At 41.0% G+C, this 27,609-nt stretch overlaps 1 protein-coding gene across 1 annotated transcript in view; it reads left to right on the top strand.

Moving 5' to 3' along the window:
- Positions 1 to 27,609, top strand: part of TRPM3 (transient receptor potential cation channel subfamily M member 3) — a 608,677-nt gene that overhangs the window by 506,979 nt on the left and 74,089 nt on the right. The window contains 4 exon segments of the mRNA XM_012932570.2: positions 126 to 266; positions 7,261 to 7,389; positions 14,020 to 14,271; positions 19,935 to 20,109. Of these exon segments, the coding sequence (XP_012788024.2) occupies positions 126 to 266; positions 7,261 to 7,389; positions 14,020 to 14,271; positions 19,935 to 20,109 (697 nt within the window).

Raw genomic sequence — 27,609 nt, 5'->3', positions numbered from 1 at the left:
TGTCTTCATCTCCAGGGGGCCTTGGACCAAGCATTTGCATTCCAAGAGCATCTTTGCTTGTCTGCAAACTGAACACAATGATCTTAGAGCCCTGCCATGATGGTATCAATTCTCTTCCATTATAGGCAATGTTGGGAAGAAACAGCGGGGAGTCCTCCAGGAAGAAGGATGAAGAGGAAGTTCAGAGTAGACACCGGTTAATCCCCTTAGGCAGAAAAATCTATGAGTTCTATAATGCACCTATTGTAAAGTTTTGGTTCTACACGGTAAGCATCTTTCCTTTGCTACTTGCTAATGAATGAATGCAGAGAACCCAGGTCACCACCTCCTGCACTTGGCCAGTCCTCTGAGGACCACCGAGACAGGGATGAAAATTGTCGACCTGGCTTTTCCAATAACTTCGCAAGAGGTGTGGAGTTTGTGAGGCAGCTTCTGTGGTTTCTGCATTTTCATCCTTGCAGAAAAGAGAAGAAAAGGTAAAGAAGTGAGAACTAACAGAAATAGAAGTGAGAGGAGTATGAGTAGAGTCTAGCAGGAAAACGTATGTCCTTTTACAAAACACTTTTGTTTTCTGGGTTGGTGATGCTAGATCATCAGAAGTGCTCTGTTTTGATGCCTGTCCTGGTCTGGGGGCACATTTGGTGGGTCAGGGTTAATAAAGTGTTACAAAGTAACAACACTTAAGATGGGTAACACAAATGCCCTAGCCCCAACCTGGAAGTTTCACCGTATACCCTTTTTCTTCTTCTTTTTCTTTCTTTCTTTCTTTCTTTCTTTCTTTCTTTCTTTCTTTCTTTCTTTCTTTCTTTCTTTCTTTCTTTCTTTCTTTCTTTCTTTCTTTCTTTTTCTTTCTTTCTCTCTCTCTTTCTTTCTTTCTTTCTTCCTTTCTTTCTTTCTTTCTTCTTTTTTTTTTTTGCTCTGACACAATTAATACTATGCAACCTATTGGCAGACTTTGTTTAGTTCGTTGCAAGCACATCGTGTAAAACTTTTCTGTCCACAGATGTGTCCCTAAAACAGTCTCCTGATATGGTAGAATGACTCAACTGTTGGCTTTATGCATCAGTTTTCCATGATACCCTAAGCTTGAGGTGAGCTCTCTCAGCTTCTCTCCAGCGCAGTGGAACTGGGCCACATGAAGGCTGGGGTGCCTAGATTCTGGTTATTTGCCATAACTACTGTATACCAGTCATCTGAGTCACCAGCACGCCATCTGACTCTCCACCTCAGCTGAGCAGCCATATGCCCTGTGTCTATCTTGTATGCTACTTGAGCTTGGCTTTCTTCAAACAAGATTTTCTCAGCTTTAGGACTTGTGACATTTGGGACAGACCTTTCTTGATGGATGGGGTTGTCTTGTATATTTGAAGCATATTTAGCAGCGTCCCAGGCAAATACTAGATGCCAGTAGCACTCTTGAGCCCCAAATGTGACAACTAAAATGTCTCCATACATTGCCAAATATCCTGAGGGTGGGGTAAAATCATTAAAATAGACAAACTGCACTCTAGAAAGAGAAAAATGATCAAAATACAAAGAGTAGTTTTTTTAGTGAAGTGAAAACTCAAATGATTAATGTTCAGAAAGAAAAGAAATTCTTCCTCAAAGCAAACAACTAAGGCAGACAAAAATCATACCTATTTATAGAAATGATGCAACTCTATATTCTTACTACGTTGCAGAAAACAACTGAGTGGTGACATGCAGGTACTTTGGAGTCAGACAGTCTGCATAGGAAGCCTGTCTGAGTCTCCTAGTATCATTGTGCAACTAAAGGCAAGTTACTTTAACACTCTGTCCCCACTTTCCTTAAGAGAGGGGTAAGAATAGTACCTACTTGTAGGGTTTAATAAAGATTAAATGTGTTAAAATATGTAAGGCACTTTGAACAGTGCCTGGAGCATGGAGGCATAATACAACTACAGCGCTGCTGATATTCCCAGACTGGCGGTTTGACACAGCAATACTCAGCGTTCCATCCACCCCTCCACACAACCACACTGTAATATCATTTACCAAACACCTACTATGAGACACTCTTAGGTGCTAATTTTTATTAAGATTCTATTTTCCATGCTCTTTACAACCAGGTCTGTACTTTCTCTTATAGTATAATGTCCCAATTGTTTCAACCTGGTGCAGAGCTTGCAAACTATAACCCACAGGCCAGATCCAATCAACTGCTGATTATTTGTAGCCTGTAAGCAAAGAATGGTCCTTGTTTCTAGGGTTGAAATAATATTTTAAAATACCTTGTGACAGATGGAAATTATAAGAAATTCTCATTTCAGTGCCCACAAATAGTCTGATTGGATCACAGCCAGAGTTATTTGTAAGCCAGTAATCTGATTGCCTTTGTGCTCTAACCTTAGAGATGCTTAGTTGCACTAAAGACTATCTGGCCTCAAGGCTTTTAAGAATTAACTGGCTGGAGCCAGAGAAATAACTCAGTAGATGAAGTGCATGCTTTGCATATGGGAGGCATGGGTTTGATCCCATAACTGCTTGGTGTCCTGAGCATTACCAGGAGTACCACCTGTATCCTGCTAGGCATTGCCTCCAAACACACCAGGTTCCACTGCATACTACTCCCAGATTTCGATTGTCATTGGTCTGGGCCATTATGACATTTCTATGATCCCAGCTGGTTATAATGAGTAGTCCTGGTAAAGAGCCACTGCCCCATTGGTGAGACAATGAAGAGATCCGGGAGCTTGCCTTGCATGCAGCCAATGCTGGCTCGATTGCAGAAAGTACATATGATCCTCTGAGCACCACTAGAAGTGAATCCTGAGCACAGAGCCAGCAGCTGGCCCTAAGCATGCTGAGTGTGGCCCAAAACCCAATAATTAAATGAGTAGGTAAATAAATACATAAACATAAATAGAAAAAATAAAGAACCATTGCTCCAGATAATGAGGGTGACTTTTAGAGCAGTTTTTTAAAATCATGTCCATGTTGATAAGGGATTTTGTTCAAAATTCAAATCCCCTATCCCTTCAAAAACTCACTAAATAAAACATTCAAATAGGAATTTGAGTACTCTAAGTTTACCAAACTTCCCAGGTGAGCTTCTGTTCTGCTTGGCTTGTATCATATGTGGCAGGCAGTCAAGCTGCCTATAGGAAGTGTGGAGTCTGTGCGTCCAGCTCCTTTTTCCATGGCTGCCCGGGTCAGCCACACCGGCCGAGACTGTATGCCCCAGTCATGTTCCATTCTGTTTATACATAAGATTCAGGAAATAATAGTTATGTTCTGACACATAAACACCAAGAAAGTGAATGGAGAGGAAGATATTTTCTAATATTTTAAATCCTCAGATATTTGAAAAGAAGACTTGGCTTTAGCTTAGCAGTTTCATTTTATGCCATTCATTTCTTCTTCATAAGAGTATTTCCTAGGGTCAGAAAGATAGCACAGTGCATAGGGCACTTGCCTTGCACACAGCCAACCCAGGCTCGATCCCCAACATCCCCATATGGTCCATAAACCCCACCCAGAGTGATCCCTGAGCACAGAGCCAGGAGAAAGCCCTGAGCATCACTGGGTGTGACAAAAAAAAAAAAACACAACACAAGAGTATTTCCCACTCTGATTTTCAAAAAGTTCTAAATGATAGGATACGACTTACTTTCATATAAACTTATTGTCATTTCTTAGCAAGTTTCCTGGGGAGCAGGTAAAGTTTCTTCTGTTCCAAAAAGAAAGCAGGCAGAAATCCAACTGGCTCCCATACCCAGTTGTGATGAGAATCCGTTTCAAATACCCAGTTAGAGAAGATGCCAACTGGAGGCATGAAGTGCACTCTGGGCTGCTCCAGCGTGACAGACTCCTTCCTGGTAACATCCCCACCCCCATCTGCTCTCCAGGGACAGGAGAAAAAGTCGTGGGAAGAAGTGAGGAATGGCAAAGTCTCACCAGAAATCCACAGGACACCATACCAGTCTTGCACTGTGCAGGAATTAGGCATTTTCTAAGTGCAGGAATTAGGCATATTCTAAGTGCAGGAATTAGGCATTTTGATTATCAGAAATGACCCAGGTTTGATTCCTCCATCCCTCTCAGAGAGCCCAGCATGCTACCGAGAATATCCCAACTGCACAGCAGAGCCTGGCAAGCTACCCGTGGCATATTCGATATGCCAAAAACAGTAACAAGTCTCATAATGGAAATGTTACTGGTGCCCGCTGGAGCAAATTGATGGACAACAGGACAACATTGCTACAGTGCTATATTTTAAATATACATCACTGTCACTGTTACTATCATCCCATTGCTCATCGATTTGCTCAAGCTGGCACCAGTAACGTCTCCATTGTAAGACTTGTTACTGTTTTTGGCATATCGAATATGCCACAGGTAGCTTGCCAGGCTCTGTTGTGTGGATGGGATACTCTTGGTAGCTTGCCAGGCACTCCGAGAGGGGAGGAGGAATCGAACCCGGGTCGGCCGTGTGCAAGGCAAGCACCCTATCGCTCCAGCCCTTAAATATACATAAGCAAATAAAATACAAATTTTCAAGGGAGTCCCACTCATACTAGAATATCTTTGTTGTTTTTTTGTTTTTGTGCTACACCCAAAACTTCTTAAAATTATGTTTGTAATCAGAGCCTTGGTAGACTGCATACAACTTGCTCAATTTCATGCATACATACACACACTATTAAAACACCCCATAGAAAGTCTTTGGAGGCCCCATGACTGTGCTGGGTTCTTAGAACTCAACTTGCTTCAAAGACAGCAGCTCATCCTCTGTGTGCCATTGAAATATGGTTAAAACTCCATTTTCAGAAGTTCATGTTTTGTTAATTTTCCACAAAAATATTATAGCCTGATTTTGGAAGACATGGTTACTTTAGAGTCCACTGCGATTTAAAGAAGTAGGAGCTAAAAATGATGAAAGGGAGGAAGCATAAATAATAATATGTGTAGTTTTCTTTAGAAAGGAGCAGAGGTGTAAATGGTTAATCAGGGACCAAAAGGAAACAAGGAATAAGGTAAGAAGAATCAAGAGGAATAAAACTTTTTTGAAAAACAATAGATGAGTAATATCAGCCACCACTCATCAGATGTCTATCAGAGGATAGATACATAATTTCCCTACACTTCCCCCCCCAACTCAATAAAATCAAGAGTAATCATGCCAGTCACCACATGGAGGTGAAGTGATTTGTCCAAAATGAAATGGCATGGGAGTCCAGCTGGTATTTTGAATTTCACTGACTTCATTTCAGTATTCCTTCCACTAAACATTAATATGTCCCCCAACAAATACACTAGATCTGTATTGAGAGGATGGAGAAAGTTTAAATACTAAAGTGCAGAGATTCTGGAAGGATTGTGGGCCTGTACAAAAGAATTGTCACTGAACTAACAGGTGACAAGATAAAAAGATAAAACTGGGCAGTCAACAAGATTCATTTCACCTAGAAGGAATGGAGTTTTCTTGAACAAACAGAAGAAAGCAGTCAGAAGGAGAGAGGAATTTTAAGTCACAAAAAAGTTGGGAGCCTATTTTAGAGACTAACGCTGATGTCTTTGTATTTTATAAAATCCATTACTCGTAGGTCTGGCAGGGAAAACCAGTGTACAATGATAAACAGAAACCGTATTTTAAAAATTATATTTTAAACAACATCGTATACAGTCTGAAGCAGAGCACATCCATGGAAGGTGAAGTTTCCACAATCTGCTCGTGATTGTGAAGGTGGGGAGGGAAGGATCAGCAGCTTGGGGTAGTGGTCTGTCCAGAAGAGACAGTTGTTCAAGAGCACATATCTCAGCTGGAGAGAGAACCTTTCAGCATCAAAGTTACTTAATTGCTTCCAACCTCATCATGATGCCATTGAACTTTGACGCATTACCCTTCAAGAGATTGGAAATCATGTGGTTATATCAGTAAGTGCATGAATGTAATAGGGGTTCAGAAAATATATTAGAGTCATATTCAGAATCTATTCATTTACCAAAAAAAGTAAGAAATAAAAAGAAGAAAGATGGTGGCCCAGTTAGAGCAAGCAAATTTTCTCTAGCTCTATGGCAGCTCCATTCTGTACCTTTCAGCCACACTGCATCCATTTTTGCAGCTATCTCCACTTCATGTCCTCCCCAAACCTTCAAAGTCTCAACCCTTTTGCCTCTATCACATCCTGTTCTTTACTCAATGGCTCGGAAGAGTACAGAAGACTGGAACCAACTCAATCATAGTTCCTACACTGCCTCCAGGGCTCCTCAAGCATCTTATTCAACCTGAACACTCTTTGAGAGAGAATTTAAACATATATACACACACACACACACACACACACGCGCGCGCGCACACACACACACACACACACACACACACATATATATATATATGTATACATATATATATATGTCATTATCCCTAAGATGAATCCTTTCCCAGGAGCTTCTGAGACCTTTAAGTTAACCCTCCCAGCCCCACTGCATGTCACTCCTGTGGACATTACTGGATCCTCAGGTGACAAATACCAAGTCCAAGAAGTTCTCCTGTAAGCTATCCACTTCCATCCAAGTACCTAAGAGCCCTCTGAGAATGACCCATCACTCCAAGCCATAGCAGGCCACACATATTCACACTTCTATAGAGTACTTAGTTTCTCTTACTCTGTTTCAAAGAAGCAGAAACCAGGAGGGGGTATGACAACTTGCATAGGGCAAGAAAATGGTGCAATGGGAAATGGGAAAAGCCATCCCAAGAATTAAGAAAACTAAGCATATTGAGGCAGGAGAGAAAAAAATAAAACATTAACTCAAAAGGAAATGAAAGTCCAAGATATTTTCATGTGAGTATGAACAATTTGCAGTTATAGTGCTTCCCAGAGCAGTTCTTTCCATTGAACATTTAATCTTCTGGGCATACATCAGGCAAAACCCCATTGTCCTGGCTTCATTCGAGAGGCTTGTGCAATGGCAGCGCCTCAGAGAAAAGATTGCTGTTTAGCCAGAAAGATTTTTTTTTAAGTCAATAATTGCTTTAAAAAAAAAAGGATGCATTGCAGCTATGGCACAAAGTTCTGACCCAGAAACATATGTAAGGGTCAAAGGAAATTTCATAGTAAAGTACGTCAATGTTGCCCTCTTTTCTGGTCATTTGATATTTAGAGCTTTTAGTTCATTTCACCATGAATTTCTCATCCTTGCTGACCTTGCTCTCTCAGTTTTGTGTGGTGGCCTTGCCCAAGGGCAGGGATGTGGGTCTCAGCAACCCGAGCTCTGTCTTGTGTTTCCTTACAGCTGGCTTACATCGGATACCTGATGCTCTTCAACTATATCGTGTTAGTGAAGATGGAGCGCTGGCCATCCACCCAGGAATGGATTGTCATTTCCTATATCTTCACTCTGGGGATAGAAAAGATGAGAGAGGTAAACCACTTCTCCTGAAAGTGAGCAGGGGAGAAAGACAATGTTCAAGATGTCTGTGGATGGGAGGGAGTGGGGGGCCAAATAAAGCCAGGCACTATTTCTACAGTGCTGCCTCCAAATTCCCAAACTGATCTTGAAGACTGCATTCCCTCCCCCACCCCTTCTTTTTCTTTTTTTCGTTGTAAACAGGCTTCTTTTCATTCTCTTAACTTTGGTTTTCGGCCACATCTGGCTGTGCTCAGGGATCACTCCTGGTGGGACTCGGGGAGCCACCATATGGTTATTGGGGATGGAACCCGGGCCGGCTGCGTATAAGGCAAGTGCCTTATACTATCATTCCAGCCCCCCTTTTCCCCCTTCTTTAACAAATCTGGGGAGGCTTTTCAGTCAGAGAGTTGCCCTGATGCTGAGAATTTCATCCATTTTCTTCTAACAGCTCTGCCGTTGCCTTCCAGTACGCACCATTCTCCCTCCACCCCGTTAGTCCCTATAAACACATCTTCTACACTGTTCAAGTTTTGGAGTCTTTTTAAAAACCTTTTCATTCTTTAACTCCCATGGTAACCCCTCATTCTGAGTTCTTTTGCACACGGTCCACCCACACACCCACACCTGCAGTTTGCTGGGTGCTTTTCTGCAGCTCCTGGAAGAACAGAACAGCGCTTTCATTCAATGCTGTGCCTCTGCTTTATTTCTGCTCAACATTCCATGCGTGCGCCCCAGCACCAAGGTGAATCCAGCTCTGTTTTTCAATCTGTTGAGGCAGAGGATATATGATGCCCTGACTCCTCTGTCCACCCCTGTTGCCTAAAGGGAGCCTGGCTACCACCACCCCCAGGAGGCTTCTGAAGCCAAAGCAAAACGTTAGGCAGGGACCAGCTGCTGAATGTGGCGCGACCGTCCAGCAGGGGGCTCCGCAGCCCCGCTCCTGCGCTTGGCACTCGCCCTTCCGGGAGAGGAGCGCCCGGGAGGCAGGTCCGCCCACTGACCTTCCCCTACTTCTGCTTGCCGCAGGAGAGGCCTTTCGGGAAAGAAGTGTCTCTTTTCTAATCCACTGCCCTCGCAAGCACACTGGAACGATCCTAGTTCTCGTAAGGGAGCTGGGGGTGGGGGTGGGGGAGGCTCAATATTTTGGATCCTAGGAAAAGGATTGTTTTTTTAATCTGCAAATGCACCATGCTGTCATCATGAAAACAAGTGAAAACGTCCTTAAATCTTGAGGTCCAGAGAGGAAAACCGAGAGTCACTTACAGGCAGTCTCTTGGGAGATAAGCAGGTGAAAGGCTGAGAGAGAAACAGATGGGTGGATGGGTGGATGGATGGATGATAAATAGGAAGATGGATGGATAGAAATAAAGATCAATACATAGATAAGTAGAGCAACCCTTCTCCAGTTTTTTGTTTAAATTTTGTTTGGGGGAGTCGGGGTTGGGCCAGGGGCCACACCTGACAGTGCTCAGGGCTTACTCCTGGTTCTGGGCTCAGGGATCACTCCTGGAAGGCTCATGTACCATATGGAGTGCTGGGGATCAAACCCAGGTTGCATGCAAGGCATCATGATTTGCTTAAAACAACAACAACAACAACAACAACCAAAAAAAAAAAAAAAACTGCCGTGGGGATATTTGAAGTCTAACCAGTAAAGCTCCATCCTGAGAATCTAGAGAGGGCTTCTGTGTCCCATTTATCAGGGCATGGATTATTTTTTTAAATGAATACCTGACTTGCTCTTTTTTTAACTGGTTGTCTACATTTAGCTCTCCCCCTTCAGAGCAACGTCTGCTTCCTGACCAGTCTGTGGATTTCCAATTGGTGGAGGGGAAAAAAACACGAGAAATGTGTTTGTGGTGTGACCTGAGGCCTGCTCAGGGCCCCAAGGCTGTGAAGGGCAATTTGCTCCCCAGCATTTAACGCCCAAACGCATATTCCTCACCCATGATAAGCAGAAAAGGGCAAGACTTCAGCAGGGCGCTTGGCCTCCCTCCAGGGACTAGCCTGGAAGAGACAGGGAGCAGTCTGTACTCGGTGGACTGTTCTGTAAGAGGCTGCCAGGTCGGCGGGCTGCCAGCAACCTCAAGGCCGGCAGATCCATTTCTCCTGAGGCTGCACAAAATAGCAAGGGGGGCGGGTCTTTGGAGCCTGGGGTTAGCCGGGGGTTAATCTGAGAGTCTTTCCTGCTTCTTAGGAAGCTGCCAGGAGGGAGGGAGGGAAGGGCTGACCACTTAGCATCTCAATGTTTTCTCTTCCCCTCCTCTGGCAGAACCCTCACTCCGGTGTCCTGAATCCATTTCAGAGATGCTGAGCCACCCAGGTCCTTCCCCCATCTCAGCCCAGCCGCCTTTGGCCTTCTGAGGCCTCTCGCTTTGATACCCTGATACCCAAGATGCAAACCTGGTGATTTCAATGCTTAAGCCCTGTAGTGCTAGGGGCCACTAGAACTAGACTCTAAGATACTGGGGGTCGGGGTCCCATGCAGTGCTCGGATTGAACTCAGGGCCTTGTCGGTAAGAATTTTGGGTTATATCCTCCAGCTCTATAAAAATCACTTTTGTTATTTCTGTTCTGGGGAGTATGCTTAGGGTTTACTCCTGACTCTGTGCCCAGGGGACCATATGGGGTGCTGTGAATTACCTGGTTAGCACATGCAAGGCAAATGCCCTACTTGTATGTCTCTGACCTAACCATCACTTTTATATAAATCTAGAAACCAAAAACTTCATGTGACTCATTTTATTGAGACACATACTCTTGTGATGGTTTAGAACTGTCTCTGAGGCATGTCTGTAGTAAAAGAACTTCTGTGAAAACTCAACAATTTAAAAACAAAACAATAGAGGGACAGGATGTGGCTCAAATGATAGAGCATGTACCTTGGACAGGTGAGGCCCAAGTCCCCTGCACTACATGGCACCTGCCTACAGCACCATGAGGTAAACCCTTACAACTATAAAATAAATAATTTTTAAAGAAAAAGTTAAAATACCTTGGGGCTGGAGCGATAGCACAGCGGGTAGGGCATTTGCCTTGCACAAGGCCAACCTGAGTTCAATACCCGGTATCCCTTATGGTCCCCCAAGCATTGCCAGGAGTAACTCCTGAGTGCAGAACCAGGAGTAACCCCTGAGCATTGCTGTGTGTGGCCCAAAAGAAAAAAAACATTTAAATACCAAGAAGGCCAGGAGTTAGGTAGGAGCGAAAATTTATGTCAGCTGTGTGCAAAAACAAAAGCGAACGCCAACCACCATTAAGCACAATAGAGCAGGATATGCCTATATTTGAAAAACTCGGGGCTGGAGTTATACTGTGTTTTCCTTGCACACTGCTGACCCGGGCTCAATCCTCAGTATCCCATATGGTCCCCGAAGCACCGCCAGGAGTGATCCCTGAGCACAGAGACAGGTGTAAGTCCTGAACATTGCTAGGTGTGAACCCACACCCTCCATAAAAGGTGTAGAATGGGCCCCTATGTTGAACAGTTTTAGGAAAGTGTGGACAAAGGACTAGAACAACTAAGCCATTCCTTACTCCCAGGCCACACTTACTGGTATTTGCCCATTGAACGGGAGTTGGAGGTGAGGACTAACTGGGGCATAGCACCAGAAGTGCAAGAATTTCTACTGCAAGAATTCTTCCTCAGTCTGATTCCCAGGACAACCTGGGAGCTTGTTAGAAGTATAAATTCTCAAGACCCATACAAGGCACATTAGAACAGAAACTGCAGAATTGATTTGGCCCTCAGGTCTTCAGCAGTCCTTCAGGGGATTCATAGATAAAACCAAGTTCTAGGAACCTTGAGCTAGGCTCTGGGACTGATGCACTACAAGAGATAAAGAATGAGACCATCTCAGGCCAAGGTTACAATCACTAAAGGGACAGGTTCAAGGAAACAGCAACAGATTAAAGCTGTTCCAGACCTTTCCTCTCCTTTGAGAGATCCTGAGTCAAGAAAGGGGTGGGTCATGGAAAGCTAGAAAAGAAAGAGATCTTGGGAGTAAACACAATGATTCATGAAGTTATTCTTGCTGTATAACCTCAGAAAGATGACTGCCTACCACCCAGGGAAAGCTGTGGGACAGGGTGGGGGTGGGAGCAACTCCCTCTAACTCAGCTGGGCACTTTGTAGAGGATGTGGTTGCAGAAAGATAAGTAGGGGTTCTACCCAACTTATCTTTCTATCTATCTATCTCTATCCAGTTAAGATAGATAAGAACTAGAAAATTACATTACACTGAGGCCTCAATGCAAGTCACTCAACAAACTTGGTTCTCTACTGTGTAATAGGCCCTCAGAGTTTACCATCTAGGGGAGAAAGATGGACCAAGAGCTAGCTGGACATGAGTAGATGATGGATAATTAGCTAGATAACAGATAAATACACATATATAGGCATACGAAGTTGATTTCTTATAATGATAAACTTTTCGAACATAGTACAAGGGGAAGCACACTTTGTTTTGCACACAGCTGACCCCAATTTGATTCTCAAGACAGCATATGGTCCCCTAAGCACAGCCAGGAATGATCCCTGAGCACACATCCAGGAGTAATCCCTGTGTATAGCAAGGTGTGACCCCCAAACCTGAACAAATAAATTAAAAGGCATGTAAATGGGGTCATATATGAGGGAGGTTTTGGGGAATGTGGAAAACTGCAGCTAGGTCATTCAGAAATAGTCTTCCTATGACAGGAAAATTGAGCAGGAACTTTGAGATGAGGAGGGAAGAGGTATAGAATGCTGGGAGGAGAAAGGAGCAATTATGAAGGTGCTGAACACAAAATGGACTTATTACACTTAAGTACAGATTCCTTCTGGTAACTGGGAAGGTGATAAGGAAACTATAGTAGGCCAGAAGATGAGACCCCAATAATGAGTTTGGCTCTTTTTCTACTAGTAGTGGAGCTATTAGAAGGTATAAGGCAATGATCATAATTGAATGTTTAAGAAATGGTTCTGCTTCACTTGTATCTGAAGTGTCTCTTTTCTTATTTTAAAGTATAATTTATCTTCAATATGAAGGCAAGGAAGTAAGCAACTCCTTCTGAGTAAAACTTGATGAACTTTCTCATACATGTACAAATGAGTCACTACTGCCCAAATTTTAGAATTTTTGTTTGTTTGTTTCAGTTTTTAAAATATTATTAAAACAAAATCACTGTCACTGTCATCCTGTTGCTCATTGATTTGTTTGAGCGGGCACCAGTAACATCTCTCATTGTGAGACTTATTGTTACTGTTTTTGGCATATCCAATACGCCACTGGTAGTTTGCTAGGCTCTGCCTTGCGGGCGCGATACTCTTGGTAGCTTGGCGGGCTCTCAGAGAGGGGCAGAGGAATAGAACATGGGTCGGCCGCATGAAAGGCGAACGCCCTACCACTGTGCTATGGCTCCAGCCCATTAAAACAAAATAAATAAATAAAATAAAATAAAATATTATTAAAACATAGCTTCAATACTACAAGGGTATGATGATATTTGATGATAGCATCAGAACCTGGACATAATACATATATGTATTACATATATATATAAAATATACCTGGACATAATATTATATATGTATATATTCTGTCCACTATAAAATGTATCATTTCTAAGGAACTGTTCTATCTTTACAGAAGCAAAAGCACCTGCAGAGATAAACCTATCTGACTTCCTCATGCTACGCATCATCCCCATAACATCTATGCATTTAACCCTCATGCCATGCCTACTTTTGAAACATTCTCTATGCCTTCTGCTTTAAGTCCACCCGGTCCGCTCAGAGGGTCCAGTGCGTAGGGCTTAGGTTTTAGAAGATCATTCTGTGGGATGCTCAGAAAATACCTTGGAGTGCAGAAGACAACAATGTCTGCAGGGGGATCCATTGGAAGGCTGTTCCAATCACCAGTTAGAGATGTGATGGGGGCTGAGAATAGAGTGGCAGCAGTGGAGGTGGTGAGAAGTGGTTGGATTGGGTTGTATTTAGAAATGGAGGTGATAGGATATGTTGATGCAGAGTGTGTGGGTGTGAAAAGGAATAAAGGAGTTCTTCTAAGTTACTCAGTATGGCGATGCTGTTTCCTGAGATAGAAAAGGATTTTGAAAACTTCCAGGATATTAGGAATCAATAATTTTATGTAAGGAAATGCTAAGGGCTGGAGTGATAGCACAGCGGTTGGGCTTTCACCTTTCATGCCACCGACCCGTGTTGGATTCCTCCGCCCCTCTCAGAGAGCCGGGCAAGCTACTGAGAGTATTGAGCCCACGCGGCAGAGCCTGGCAAGCTACCAGTGGTGTATTGGATATGCCAAAAAACAGTAACAATAAGTCTCTCAATGAGAGACGTTACTGGTGCCCTCTCGAACAAATCGATGAGCAATGGGATGACAGTGACAGTGAAGGAAATGCTAATTAGTGCCTCCAAATTATAAGGCAATCAAATAATTAAATTTACTGCTTATCTCTACCTCTGATGAGTTACATCTGAATATCTCTAGATTAGGCTCAGCTTATTATTTGAAAATATTCAGGGAGACACAACAAAATGAAAGAAACTACTGATGTCCACTAACCTATCAAGAACTTCCCAATAGGACTAAAATCTAGACTAACATTAAGCCTAAACCTACTCTCCTTCCTGCCTTCTAGATCCTGATGTCAGAGCCAGGGAAGCTACTGCAGAAAGTAAAGGTGTGGCTACAAGAGTACTGGAATGTCACAGACCTTATAGCCATCCTACTCTTCTCTGTTGGAATGATCCTTCGTCTCCAAGACCAGCCCTTCAGGAGTGATGGCAGGGTCATCTATTGTGTGAACATCATTTATTGGTACATCCGCCTATTAGACATCTTCGGCGTGAACAAGTATTTGGGCCCATATGTAATGATGATTGGAAAAATGGTAAGCAGAGTCCTCTGTGCCCACATTAAAAATTCTCAAGGGAACAGTCCTTAGAGTAGGAATAAGGAACTACTTTGAGTGAACTTGCATTCAATGCCTAATTCAATGGTCCTGGTTTTATTTTTTAAATCCTTTTGAGTATTCATAAATTTAAGTACACCTAATTCATAATTGGAGAATTGGATACCAATTACCACCAATTCACTTTCTGGTATATGCATTCTATATGGTTGAAAATGAGAGAAACAGAGAAGTATTTACAGATGGTATAGACACTCTGTGATGTGTGATGTGTGAAGAATAGCAGGAACACAGAAGACCACGTTTACCAGGGAAGATTTTGAAGGAGTGAGTTTCCATTTAACATTATTTTCCATAAGAAAATTTTTCTATAAAAAATTAAGATTTTTTTTCTATTGAGGCACCATGCTTTACAAAGTTATTTTCGGCATACAAGTTCCAACACTAATCCCTTCCCCAGTGTCTACTTCCCTCCACCAATGTCCCCAGTTTCCCTCCCACTCACCAGCCTGCCTCTATGGTAGATGTTTTTGTTTTTCCTTTTAGGCACTGTCATTTACAATAGTATAATTAATAAAGTTTCATCCATGACACTCTACCTTCTCCTAGGACCATCTCCTGCTTCATCGTTTTAGTTTCCCCTCCGAGCTCTGTTACCCCTGGCTCCATCATAAGTTTCCTTTTGAGGACCCATCTCAGGTTCTCAGCATCGATTACCTTTAGGCATTTGCTATTTCCCTACTATGTTTCTTTATATCTGGGGTGTTTCTAAATGAATTTTTTGCTATTGTTATTTAATGCCTTTTCCCCACAGACGGGAGGAAAATATTTATTTGAGCTATGATTTGAATTAGGTTGAGTTTGAGTTGGACATTAAATTCTTTCAGTATGTCATATTTTGTTACATTATTGGAAAATGATGTTTAAGAACTTGTTTTCAGAATTATGTTCTTACCTATATGATTCTTTAAAAAAAGAATTCCATGTGGAAAACTAGTTTTCATAAGTAGAAACATTGCTGCTTCCACATATGTGGATGTAGACCTGTTCTAACATTCCTTGACTATCCATGAGTTTCTTAGATTTTCTCCAAAGACTAAATCCTGTCATCAGTGGGCAGCAGCAGTGTATACAAAAAACTTCTCTGTGAATACTGCCCACTCCATTTCCATCGTAAGAGCTAATGAAACCACAATTGGTCAATAAGTAGTCTTCTTTTAAATCATTCTCATTTCAGTTTTATTGCATACATCATTGCTGCTGACCTTTTCCATCAGCAAATCAATATTTATGATGATGATGATGATGATATGTGTATGTGTATATGAATGCTAAATAATCAATATTCTTCTCATAAAACACTTACAAGCTCATGCAATGGAAGAAATAATTTAAATCCAAAATCAAGGGATTATGAAAATTCAGGCTTTTACTTAGCCCTTTTGAGACTCAGTTTATTCGTGTTTTAAGTAATAATAAATGAAAATCCTGAAAGATAGCAGTGTTGGTAACATGATATATGTGAATTAACCAAGAGACTGACTCATAATAGTTAGTTGATAAGTTGCATCTATATCCTCATGTTCATATTATGTTTGGCAAATTACAATGAAAAAACATACAGTGTTAAGGATATTCCAGAACATGTAAAGAATCCAATACCTTTTGTATAAAGATCGGCATTTATTGCTTGATCATACTGCTTATTACATCATCTTTGTATATAGTGATGAATTTGAGATTGTGGTGAAAAGTCCCATGTTTAAAAATAGTTTCAACTTAGAATGTTGTGGACAAAATTTAGGAGAAAGGATCTATGGACACTTCTCCAATTTATATACAAAAATGTATGGATATATGAATTTGCTGAATGGAGAGAACACATTCCCATGAAATTCACAAATATAACCTCAAATGTATTCAATGTAAGTGAAGAACTATAACATCTGCATAATTAAGCCAAGTTTTCTCAACCTTCACACAACTAATATTTTATATTAGATAATTACTTGTTCTGAGGAGCTGTAAACATTATATGATGTTTACATAATGCATTATAGGATGCAATATAGGGCGTGCACAAATATACACACATATATCCACTATTACAATAAGGATCTGAGAGATAGTACAGGTGGTGAAGTGCTTCCTTGCATATGAGTAACCCAAGTTTGGTTCCTGCAACTGTATATAGTCCCTAGATCACAAATAGGAGTAAGCCCTGAACACAGGTGGATATAGCCCAAGAATATCAAAGGAAAATAATATCTCCTGACTTTGCCATTTGTCTTCTGAGAGGCAAAATTGTGCTCTGTTGAAAACTACTCCATTAGCCAATTGCATAATCTGATCAGCTCTTTTTTCTAATAGATTATTGCCTTTTTTATTTCAATAAAAAGTATATGAAAAGAGCCCAAAAAAAACAAAAACTGAAAGTTTTAAATAGGTAGTTGCTAACTTTCATTTAGGTACTTGAAATAATTAAAGTCATACTAGATTTTGAAAGTCAGATTATTTCAAAATCCACATCTATCATTTTAATGATGACATAATTATCCCACATTTGACTGGAATGAAACTTTACTATAAAGTGAACAAAAGAGATGTACTCCATTTCTCTACCTCCTATCTTATGAATGATTTCACTTATCACTCAAGAATAAGTAGAAAATGAGAATATTTAGGGGCTTAGTTCCTTTAATGAGGCTCTTAGGATAATTAGTTTAATAATTGAGTCACTGATCCAGAAGATAGATAAAATTTACTTATAGAATTTATTAGTGAGTCAGATAGACTTCCAGGCTGGAGGATTAACAAAATGTGCCTGGATATGAATGCATTAAAAAATAAAGAACCTTGGGAAGTTCCTATTCAGATTAGTAAAACCCTAAATTTCCTCATAATTCACTGGGTCCTGTGGCTTTAGGGGACATCCGGATTCAAAGAGTTCTGTAAGTAATCATGATTGTTAAATTGGTTCTATGAAATCTGTGTTGTATAAGAAAGAAGGGGACAAAATGCCTCCCCTCATGAAAACCTGCACGTCCATTGATGCCAGTCGGTCTGCAAGTCCAGGATCATACACAATCCCCTGATAGAATCCTGACTCTTTTCCTTCACATTCCCTTTCTAGATGGAATTCTCCAAGTTTAGTACTAAGCTCACTTATATAATGCTGAATAATAATAACAGCTATGAAATAGGCTTTTAATATCTTTATTTAGCCATTTAAGTAAACTCAGCCCGTGCAAGGGACAAAGACAGGGTTCAAACTTCAGATCAGTGTCTGACTACCTTCCAACTGTCATAATTATGTATGAAATTTACTGAGAGCTAACTATGTTGAGTATTTAATATTATCTCATTCAATCCTTTCAAAATTAACACACATTCATTCTTATTACTCATATCTCCATTTTACAAATAAAAAAGAACAAGATTAAGCATACCAAAAAATCTAGTTATTTTTACTATCAGAGAAAAATGAAAACTCAGGTAGTCTGACATCTGGGTATATGTGCTTAGCAATACAGTATTTATTTTCCTCAATAGAACATAGCCATAGGGTGTTTACATAAAGAAGACAAAATCAGGTCTCTTAATATGAAACTAATTAAAAAGTTAGTTTTAAAGACAGAAGTGATCAGCCCAAGTTCTTGGTAATAGTTTTCTATGTCTACATGTCTGCACTCTGCACTATTACATTTCAACACTTGGAAGGTAAGATTTGAAATAGAGTTGAGTTTTTTTGGAGAATGTTTCTCCTCATTGATTGTCTTGACCCTTTGGATATCACAATCCAATTACAATGAAAACAATCCTGAAAAATTAAATTAAAACAGTGGCTGTATTTACTGGCTAAATTTTCTTGGGTCAAACTGGCTTCTAAATTTTGTGGTTTGCTCTACCAACATCTTTAAATCATTATAAGTAAACAGGACAGAAAAAAGCCATTCATATTTTTCCATTGATAAAACTTTTTATAAATAAATGATGAAAGAATTTTACAAAATAAAGAGAAAGGGAGAAGATTTTTTTAAAGCCCATGTTTCCTATAAAATTGTTTCAACACTGCTGGCTTGCTCACTTTAAGAGAGTTTTGAGGCCACTATGTTGTGAAAGAAATAGCTAATAACTAATTAACTGGCATATTTTTTAAGTCAGCAAACAAATCAAATTTTGGAAATTCTCTTAGTTTCAAAATCAGACAATATTTGAAAGATGGACCTTGAAATTGCCTTTCAGTTCATTGGCTTAAAATATATTGAGCCACTGGTATCAAAAAGCATATAGGAAGATTTTAATAGATTGGTTGGGTCTGGGGTCACACCTCACAGTGTTCAGATATTTCTTACTCAGTGCTCAGGAACCACTCCCAGAAGTGCTCAGGAGAACATATGGTACTCTTCCTTCTCTCTCTCTCTCTCTTCCCCCCCTTTTACTCTCTCTCTCCCACTCTTGCTCTCGCTCTCTCCCTCTTTCTCTCACTCTCTCTCGTTTACTTCTATCAGTATCACTAGTGGTGTTCAGCCTCAAGTATTCTGAATTCACATCATTACAGAATGAAAGGGCATATCCTTCCCCCAGCTTCAGTTGAAGGAAATTCAGAGAGGGGATTTTGGTTGGCGTGTCCTGTGTCACGTGCCTACTTCCTATCACTGTTGCCAACAGATGAGTACCATGATTAACCTAGCCTGGAAAAGTGGCCTATCTTTGTGGCCAAAATGGGTGGGAACGGTTTCTAAAAGAAGTAGGTAATGGGTTCTGGCCAGGCAAAATAGTAGTTACTACATCCTCCTCTATTTTTGGTGATAAAAGGAAAGTAATTTGGCATATGAGAAGCAGATCCCAGATAACATGTATCATAAGACCAAGCAAAAAACAAAGGCATAAAGAGGAATAACAGATAGCAGACTTGAAAGCGGTTGAGAACTTCATAAACATGCTAGGATGAAAATTCAACATTTCAGCAGCAGGCACAGGAATGATCTATTAAGCTCCTTGATTCTAATGCCAAAGAAAACACACCCTACATAACTGATAAAATATACTGCAGAGTAGAGAAAGTAAGAGTAAGAAAGAAAGTTCTCTGAGAGATTGGTTTGTGGTAGAACATATTATAATAAGGCAAGGCCACGGGAATGAGATGATATATAACGGATATTTGTTGTCCCGGCTTTGTTTACAAATGGCTCTATGTTGGGACTTGCCAACTCATTATCCTTTCAGAAGTTGGGGATTTACGGTATTGCAGGAGTTTTTGAAATAGTTCAATTATCCCAATTTCAATTTTGCTAAGAAGAGAGAGGCCCGAAGAGAACATTTGTTTCCCCCAGGAGCAGAGAAAAATGACTGTAGAGACCCAAACTTCTGTGTTATGTGATATACTGTGCTTAACCTTGACTAATTCCCATACAGCAATGGAAATTTTAATGAGTTTTGAGTTGCTGAGAAGTATCTGAAGAGACTGATTTCAGTAGACCAGGGATTCTCTTGCCTGGACATTGCTCCCTGTCTAAGCATCCCAGTCTGCAACCTCCCAAGTAAACCTCCTTCAAAGATTCTCACTGAGGCCAGCCTTTATGGGGATACTCAATCATATGGGTTTGTTTTTTCTCTCTCTCTGCTTCTCCACCTTCCAGATGATAGACATGATGTACTTTGTCATCATTATGTTGGTGGTGCTGATGAGTTTTGGGGTCGCCAGGCAAGCCATTCTCTTTCCCAATGAGGAACCATCATGGAAGTTGGCCAAGAACATCTTCTACATGCCCTATTGGATGATATATGGGGAAGTGTTTGCAGACCAGATAGACCGTAAGCAAGTTTATGATTCTCATACACCAAAGTCAGGTATTTAACTTCAATTGGGTCATGTCTTTTCCAAGTTCATTTGTTCGTTCTCAATAAATGGCTCAAGATAGAGGACTGATTTCTAGCTTGCTATCTTGAGGGGGAGAAAATCAATTACAAAAGGGGAATATATAATTTTAGTCCTCGGGTGTTTCTCCAGGTATGTCCTTTCTGTGACACAAATAGACATCTGGTGTGCCAAATTTGATCAAGAAATGAACCATTTACAAAAGATCTAAATTCTCTGGGGATTCAAAATCTCAGGGCCATGTGTTGACTCTTTCAATATTAGGAATATATTATATCACAGTACCCACCTCTCCCCCATTCCTCAGCCTTTAAAAAGAAATTCCTTAGGTTTGACTTCAGAACAAATAAACAATTCTCGATTTCACCATCAGGCTTCAAGAGCGAGGGCAAACATCTGCATGGTGTTTTCTTTACACTGGAAACTATTCTCCTGCTCCTTTTCCCACTGTCTTAAATTATGTGCTATGTAGATGCAAAAAAAGCTAGTATTCATTGCTTGGAAGTATGGAAAATGCCTTAGGTTCTAAACGAGTTGCTCGCTGCTAATGCCAGAAAAAAAATTATATCTATATCATGAAGTGATTCAGTGTGGGGGAAAAATGCCAACAGGCCCCTATGTTTCATGTCCTAATAGAGGCTGATTCATGATAATAAACACTCCTCCTGTGTGGAGTTTGAAGACAATTGTATCCCAGGAGTCTGTTCCAGTGTTTTATTTGGACCAAATGTCAGGACACACTAGGCATTAGAAATGATTGGGAAGAAAGCATCAGGAAAGAAGTATATTTCAGTGCGGAGGAGTTGGATCCTGGGAGCAACTCTCTCTCATTTTCCCTGAGGAGTTTAGTTCTAGAAATATTATTTCTCCAACATTGTTGAATTAACATTTTTCAAACATTTTTTGCTGACAGGCCAGCCCTCTGCACCTTGGACTGTGGACATGGATTAGGGTTACATAACCAGATAGTAGAGCTTAGTAAGAGTGGGCGCAGAGACTAGCAGATAGTCAGCAAGACGCCCCCATCACCCCCCACACAGTCTCAGCAGGTAGGACTGAGACCATTAGTATTAGGACAAATCGTGAATCCTCCAGGCCTGTTAAAAGCATGTCTACACTGGCAATAGGATGCCAGCACATCATTTTCCCTCCCCGAATAAATTCTGAACAAATACTCTTTCCTTCTCAATGAGTTATCTGTGGTGAGAATGCCTTAGGAGAACAGATACTCATTTCATGAGACTAAACAACTCACCAAAGACGATGTCTTATCCCTTGCCCCTGTTGATTGTGATATCTTTGGTTGACAATGAGCAGCTTTCATGCAAACAACTTTCCAGGGTTTGGGGAAAACTCCTGAGGATCTTTCAAACAATTCCTAAAGGGAAAAAGAACTTCAAAATACTCCAAGCACACACCTATGATCATTCTCCTTAGAGATTATCTGTTTTTCTCCCAAAGAAATTGTTTTCTACTTCATATTATTTTGCCTTGCTAGTTTTCCTTTCTTCCCCCAAATGAAACTGAGTTCCCATGGGTGTATTGATAGTGCAACATTTGGGGATAGGAGAAAGAGGGAGGTTTAGGTATGTTTGATAAATGGGATTTTGTCTGTCCCTCTACAAGTGGCCATTTATTGATGTTGTACTATGAACTCAGCCTAGTGCAACAAACACCACCATCTGGCTGAATAAGAAGAGTTATTATTGTTACTTTAATAGAAGGGCTGATTGTAGTTTAGAACTGAAACCCCCTCAGAGATGGAAGAGAGGTGTTGAATGTACAGAAGTTAAGAAAATAGCTTCCCTACTCTATTCATGAGATCTGTGGTATTTTACGTGTATAAATTTCCAATGCTGAATCCCAGTATCTTACTGCCCCAGCCTTGGATGGATGTGACCTGTGCGACACCCTTCCCCAACTACTTAGCTGCCTTTCTAACGTTCTGAAATTGACTGCAATGGTAGCCACTGTTCTAAGCTAAATCAGCCAGTTTTCTGTTTAACACGCTAAAGAGTATTTGTCCTTTCTCAAATGGGACAGAAGGTTTCCCCTCCCTCAATCTGGCCAAAGCCTTTGAACATCCTTGTCCTCTTAATGATTTAATGCTCTTGTTATGACACCCGGTAAGTCCCCAGGGGAACCGGGTGACTCCCCCTACCCAGTCAGAATTTCCCAGGAGACCAAGTATGGAGCTATTTGAGAAAGGTATAAATCAGTCCTGCTGCCCTGCAGTGTCTTGCTCTTCTCTGTGCCGTGTCCAGGTTGGTTGTGAAGCATGTGTTCAGGCTGATTGGATCTCATATCCACCTGGACCCACCCACAACCCCGCCCAGGCTCCCCCAATCCATCCTGTGGGTGTTCCCCTCTATGAGCTCTTCATTCACGAACAGCTTCCCACAGTTACTGGTTTCTAATGTAAATGCACAATGCACGCGCGCCATGTTCTACCTCTTTGTTTTCAACTCCAAAATTGCTATACCCATTTCATGTTTGGGGAAATCATCCCTTTGAATTTAGATGAATAATTCTGGGTCTATAATGGTGCCCTTGGGATGGGTTCCTAAGCTCTGTCTTCAACCTCAAAAGGGAGGGCAGCATTAATGCCTTCACTTCTGGGAGATGATGTTATTCAAAAACAAATTTTATTTTTATATTTATTCTGGTTGTTCTTAGTATTTGTCCTAGTCCCAGAGACTGTCTATAAGGTGGGGGGAAAAACCCTAAAATTAGACTTGTAAGGTTACTTTTCAAATGTGTTTAAAAATGAAAATTGAAAGCAACAGAAAAGAATGGAGTCACTGAGAAAAAAAAATCACACAATAATCTAAAAATTCACCCCTCCAAACCTGATTGGACTAGCATAAATAATCATCCAGCCTTAATCTATGCTCTCTGTAGATATTAAGTGACTATTTTAGCATCAGGAAGAAAAGAGAGGGCAGGAATGTGATGAAATCAGAAGATAGTGAAATTGGGGACAGGATAGTGATGATCAATTCTACCTGCAATCTTTGACCAGTGAGTGCCCCCATTCACCGATGGGCACTGAACTCGATGCTATTTGGTGAGCTAGGTTTTGTTTCAAGTAGTCTCAAATCTTCTCAGGTGTCTATCTTTTATTTAATATCAGTTCTCTAAAAGCAAGCCTAGAGGCTTCCATGAGGTGACTTGAACCCCTGGTTGGAACTAAATGCATTTCTACTGAATGACGATGCCCGTGAGGCAGACTCGTTAAGGTGTCCATGTTTCATGACTTCTAAATGCTAGTCAAGATCCTGCTAGAGCAGTGGGATGATATGGGGTGAGGGGGCATAGGGTGGAGGGAGCTCTTGGGAGGAAAGTTGAAGCACAGTAAGTACATTTTGAACACATTTATGTTGATGCCAGGGCAAAGCTAAAAGGAGGTGGATACTTTCCAAACAGATACTTTCTGTTTTGGTGTATGAGGTGTGTGAACATGCACCTTTGCTGGCGGAGGGAATGGATTGTCTGGTTTCCTCAAGCCCCTAAGTGAATTATACTTTCCTTTACTTTTGGGCATCCTTCTCTTGCTGTTGTACCCTCAGATTATCCAGGCTTTACAGGGTGGGGGGCGGGGGTGAATCATCCTCTTGAATGCAATCGGGTCTAAATTTAGTGTTTCTTTTCCCTCTCTGAGCACAAGTTAGGGTAGTAATGTAAAAGCAGAATATCAAAAATTTCTTTCTTCATGACAACTTAATATTATCTGGCTATTTCCATTGACTACAAATTAACTATCCAATCTACTCAATGCATGGGTCAAATAATTTTCTCTGTTATAGCCTAGAATTTTTCCATCTGAAATGAATAAGTGGTCTGAAGTAGGAGAGTGGGTGTGTCATTTTGGTTTGACTTTTTTGTTTTATTTATTTAATTGTTAACCTATTATAAGTTTTTTGATGAAAAATTGTTAGGGTCAGAGAGAGCATTCCAATAACATTGCTAGCATCAAAGATGTTCTGGGATTTGTCCCCAGCACTGTACCCGTCAGTCCAAAGCAACTGGATGTGGCTCTAGTGACCCTGGAACATTGCTGGGCGTGACCCCTATACAAAGGAATTAAAATTTTTAAATATTTGCTCTTTAGTACCTCCCACTGGTCTCTGGGCTGCTGCCTGGTGTTCAAGTGTTATTTCTGTTAGAAAGCAGAAGCATCTATGTCACATAAAACTAAAACACTCTCCTGTGTTACCATTCTTCTTCCAAGGATTTGCTTCTCACTTCCAGTGTGGAAATGAGGAAAATGTGAAGCCAGTCTCTATAACATGCCTGCTTAAGGTGAAGCATAGGAGGGCAGAAAGGAGAAGATGAGGATTGTTCTGCATTTGGGCCCGTGCATGCTGGCACAGGGAACTCCAGGTCTCTGCATCTGTTTGGTATTCAGCACTGACCTTCTCTAATGAATTCAGAGCACACTAATGCCTAACAGCTAAGGCATGGGGAGTGTTGCCTGACCAAGGAAAGTATTTTCAAAGAGAAAAATTTAAGCCAGTGCCAGCTTTGGGGAAAGCAAGGACTGTTGTGTTGGGTTTTGTTTTGACAAATTGCTAAGGAAGCAAGCCAATACAATGCGCCACCCCTATTTTCTGTCCCTGAAAGTCAACTAACATTTTTGAGAATACCCTCCCAACTTGTTTACTCATACAAACTGAGTTTCCATGGATTTACAAATAGAAGAGCTATCTGCAGACTTTTGCAAAGATTCAGGATTCTTTTGTGATCAACATTTTTTCCAATATGATAATGTTCATGCAACCTTTATTCAGTTGATATGCATTTTGACCCTATAATAACCTTGACTCTAAGGTACTAAAATGTATGACAGAGATATTGTTCTGAAGAAATTCATAGTCTAGAAGCAGTAGATTAGCATTGAAACAGATTTGAGATGCAGCCCAAGGAGGAAAGTAGTTCTCCCTGCATGAGAACAAGGTCATTACAGAAGAAGCTTTATAAAAGATGGAAAGTTTGAGCTGAACCCAGAACTGGGAGCAGATACTTACTAGGTACATGGGAACAGAAAAAATGGCATTCCCAACAGATGTTCTATGAGAAGTTCTAGACTGCAGATATTTCAGTCTAACTGCAAAGTGAGAGGCAGGAGGAGAAAAGTAGGACAGATGGATCTAGTGAGAGATAGGGGGATCTATCCTGATCATCCATGATCTTGTGCTTGATGCTGAGGGTAGTTCCACAATTTCATATATGTTTTAGTCAAAGCTATTCAGCAAAAAAGGGGAAAGGGTCTAAAACAAGGAGTGGGATAGAAAATGAAAAGACTTTAAGCAGTTAGAATGAAGAAGTAGACAGCATGAAATGTTAGAGGGTCAAACCAGAAAGCCTGGTACAGGAAGTGGTGTCAAATAAGGATTTAAAGGGAAGAGCTGGGCCCGAGAGACAGTAGAGCAGTAAGGTGCTTAGCCAGCATGCACTAGATCCAATCCCTGGCATTGCCTATGCTCCCTCAGCAACCTCAAGGAGTAATCCCTAGACACAGAGCCAGGAATAAAACCTGAGCACTGTGGAATACACTGCAACCCCATTACAAGATAAAAATGGAAGACCAGGGGTGCAGGGAGACAGCGTAAATTGCCACCTCTAACCCTACATGACTCCTCAGCACTGCTGGGTATAGCCCAAGAGGCACCAGAACACTACTAGGTGTGACCGTGGTGGCCCTCAGCATCATAGTCCATCTGGTCAGATGACAGAGTATTGTCAGGAGTGGGCTTCAAGGACCCCTTGAGGACAGTTTGGGAGACCTTCCAACCAATGGCAGAACTGGACATCATTTCAAAGAATTAAAAGGATGTCATTTACTGAAATAGAACACCTGGGAGTTGTACCTATGAGGGAAGGGATTTTTTACTCTTAGATTGAGTTTGAAGTTCTCATGGGGATTCCTGGAAGCCATTTTTCAAAAAGGCTATTTTGTACATAGACCCTGAAACTCCAAAGAAAGACATGGACTGAAGATACAGATATGGGGTCAATTGAAGTTGTGTGAGTGGGTGAGTTGGGCATGAGCACAAGACGAGATCAGCATATCAGAGCTGAACCCTGAGAATGGGAGCATTAACAGGCAATGCAAGAGACCAGTTCAATTTGCAAGTATTTAGAAAAGTCTGCTCCATTCTTTAGGAAGCCTCTGGAGACTTTTCCCAGAGAGTTTTCATTTCAGTAGTGTGTACAAAAAACAATTAATGTGATTTTAGAGTAAATAAGCGTAGGATCACAAAATGGGCACTGTGGTAGAACACATGTCTTGCATTGTGAGATGTTAGGATGTTGGGTTTAATACTCAACAAAGTGCATGCATGTGTACATACATGCACAAGCAAAAATCAAAGCACCTACTAGGGGAGATAAATGATAAAGGGGTGGGGTGTGTGTGTGTGTGTGTGTGTGTGTGCACGTGCGCGCATGCTCGTGCTTATGTTTTATAGAGGTGAGGTAGGAGAAAGAAAAATGTCAATGAGGTGGGGTTTTGAGAAGAATGTTTTGTAATCACTGCTCAGCAAAACCACTGTTGCTGTATATAACAAAAAATTGCTTAGGGCTACCTATTTGCATAGTTAGGTTATGTGTTTTCTCAGTCAAGACTCAGCAACTCAGATATAGTATCAGGAATGAGAAATAGTTGCATTAATCTAAGGCTGAAGCTTTGTTATGCTAGTATGGGAGAAAAAAAGGTGGGTTTATGGTATTTTGAGATGTTTGCCATGGTCTTGCAGTATGAAATCTAGAAGGGGGCAAGAAATTAAAATATGATGTTGTTGGGTACCTAGAAAGGACATTTAGAACATTATGGAGAACTAAGAATCTTGTTCCTAAACTAATGATAGCTGTTTGAGTCATAGAATGGCGAATTAGCATTCAGAATAAAAAGACAGAGCAATTTAGGAAAAATAATCATGTCCAAGGGCAGCTATAAGATTTCCACCTATGCTGAAATTGAGGTCAAACATCTTGAAGCTAGGTTTTTCTATGTTTTTCAGATATAGTTAAAGTTGTCCATAATAATGACATGAGGGGAGATGAAAGACAGATTTGTCAGGAAAACTGGAAACTCAAAGGAGAAGGGGATTTTTTGCACAAGAGTCCAAACAGTGATTGAGAAGAGGTTATCAATGAGTATCAACAAGAATGTCAACAGGCCTGGGAAAAACCACTGACAGAGTGTGTAGTAGGCATGCAATTTGGATTTGAGGTTACAGAAAGGTGGTGATCTTCCTATAATGCAGGTTTTAGTTAAGGCAAGTTCAAGAGAGTGAAGAGTAGTCTTAGAAATGCAGTGCAGGAAAAAACAATATGAGCTGTGGTACAGTATTAGGGCATATCCTTTACATGTATGAAGACCTGAGTTCAATCCCTGATATCTCTCCCTCAAAAAGTGTGAAAAAAGCAGTGGA

The sequence above is a fragment of the Sorex araneus genome, chromosome 1 (assembly GCF_027595985.1).
Source record: "Sorex araneus isolate mSorAra2 chromosome 1, mSorAra2.pri, whole genome shotgun sequence".
Lineage (NCBI taxonomy): Eukaryota > Metazoa > Chordata > Mammalia > Eulipotyphla > Soricidae > Sorex > Sorex araneus.
This window is presented reverse-complemented; position numbering and strand designations above follow the sequence as displayed.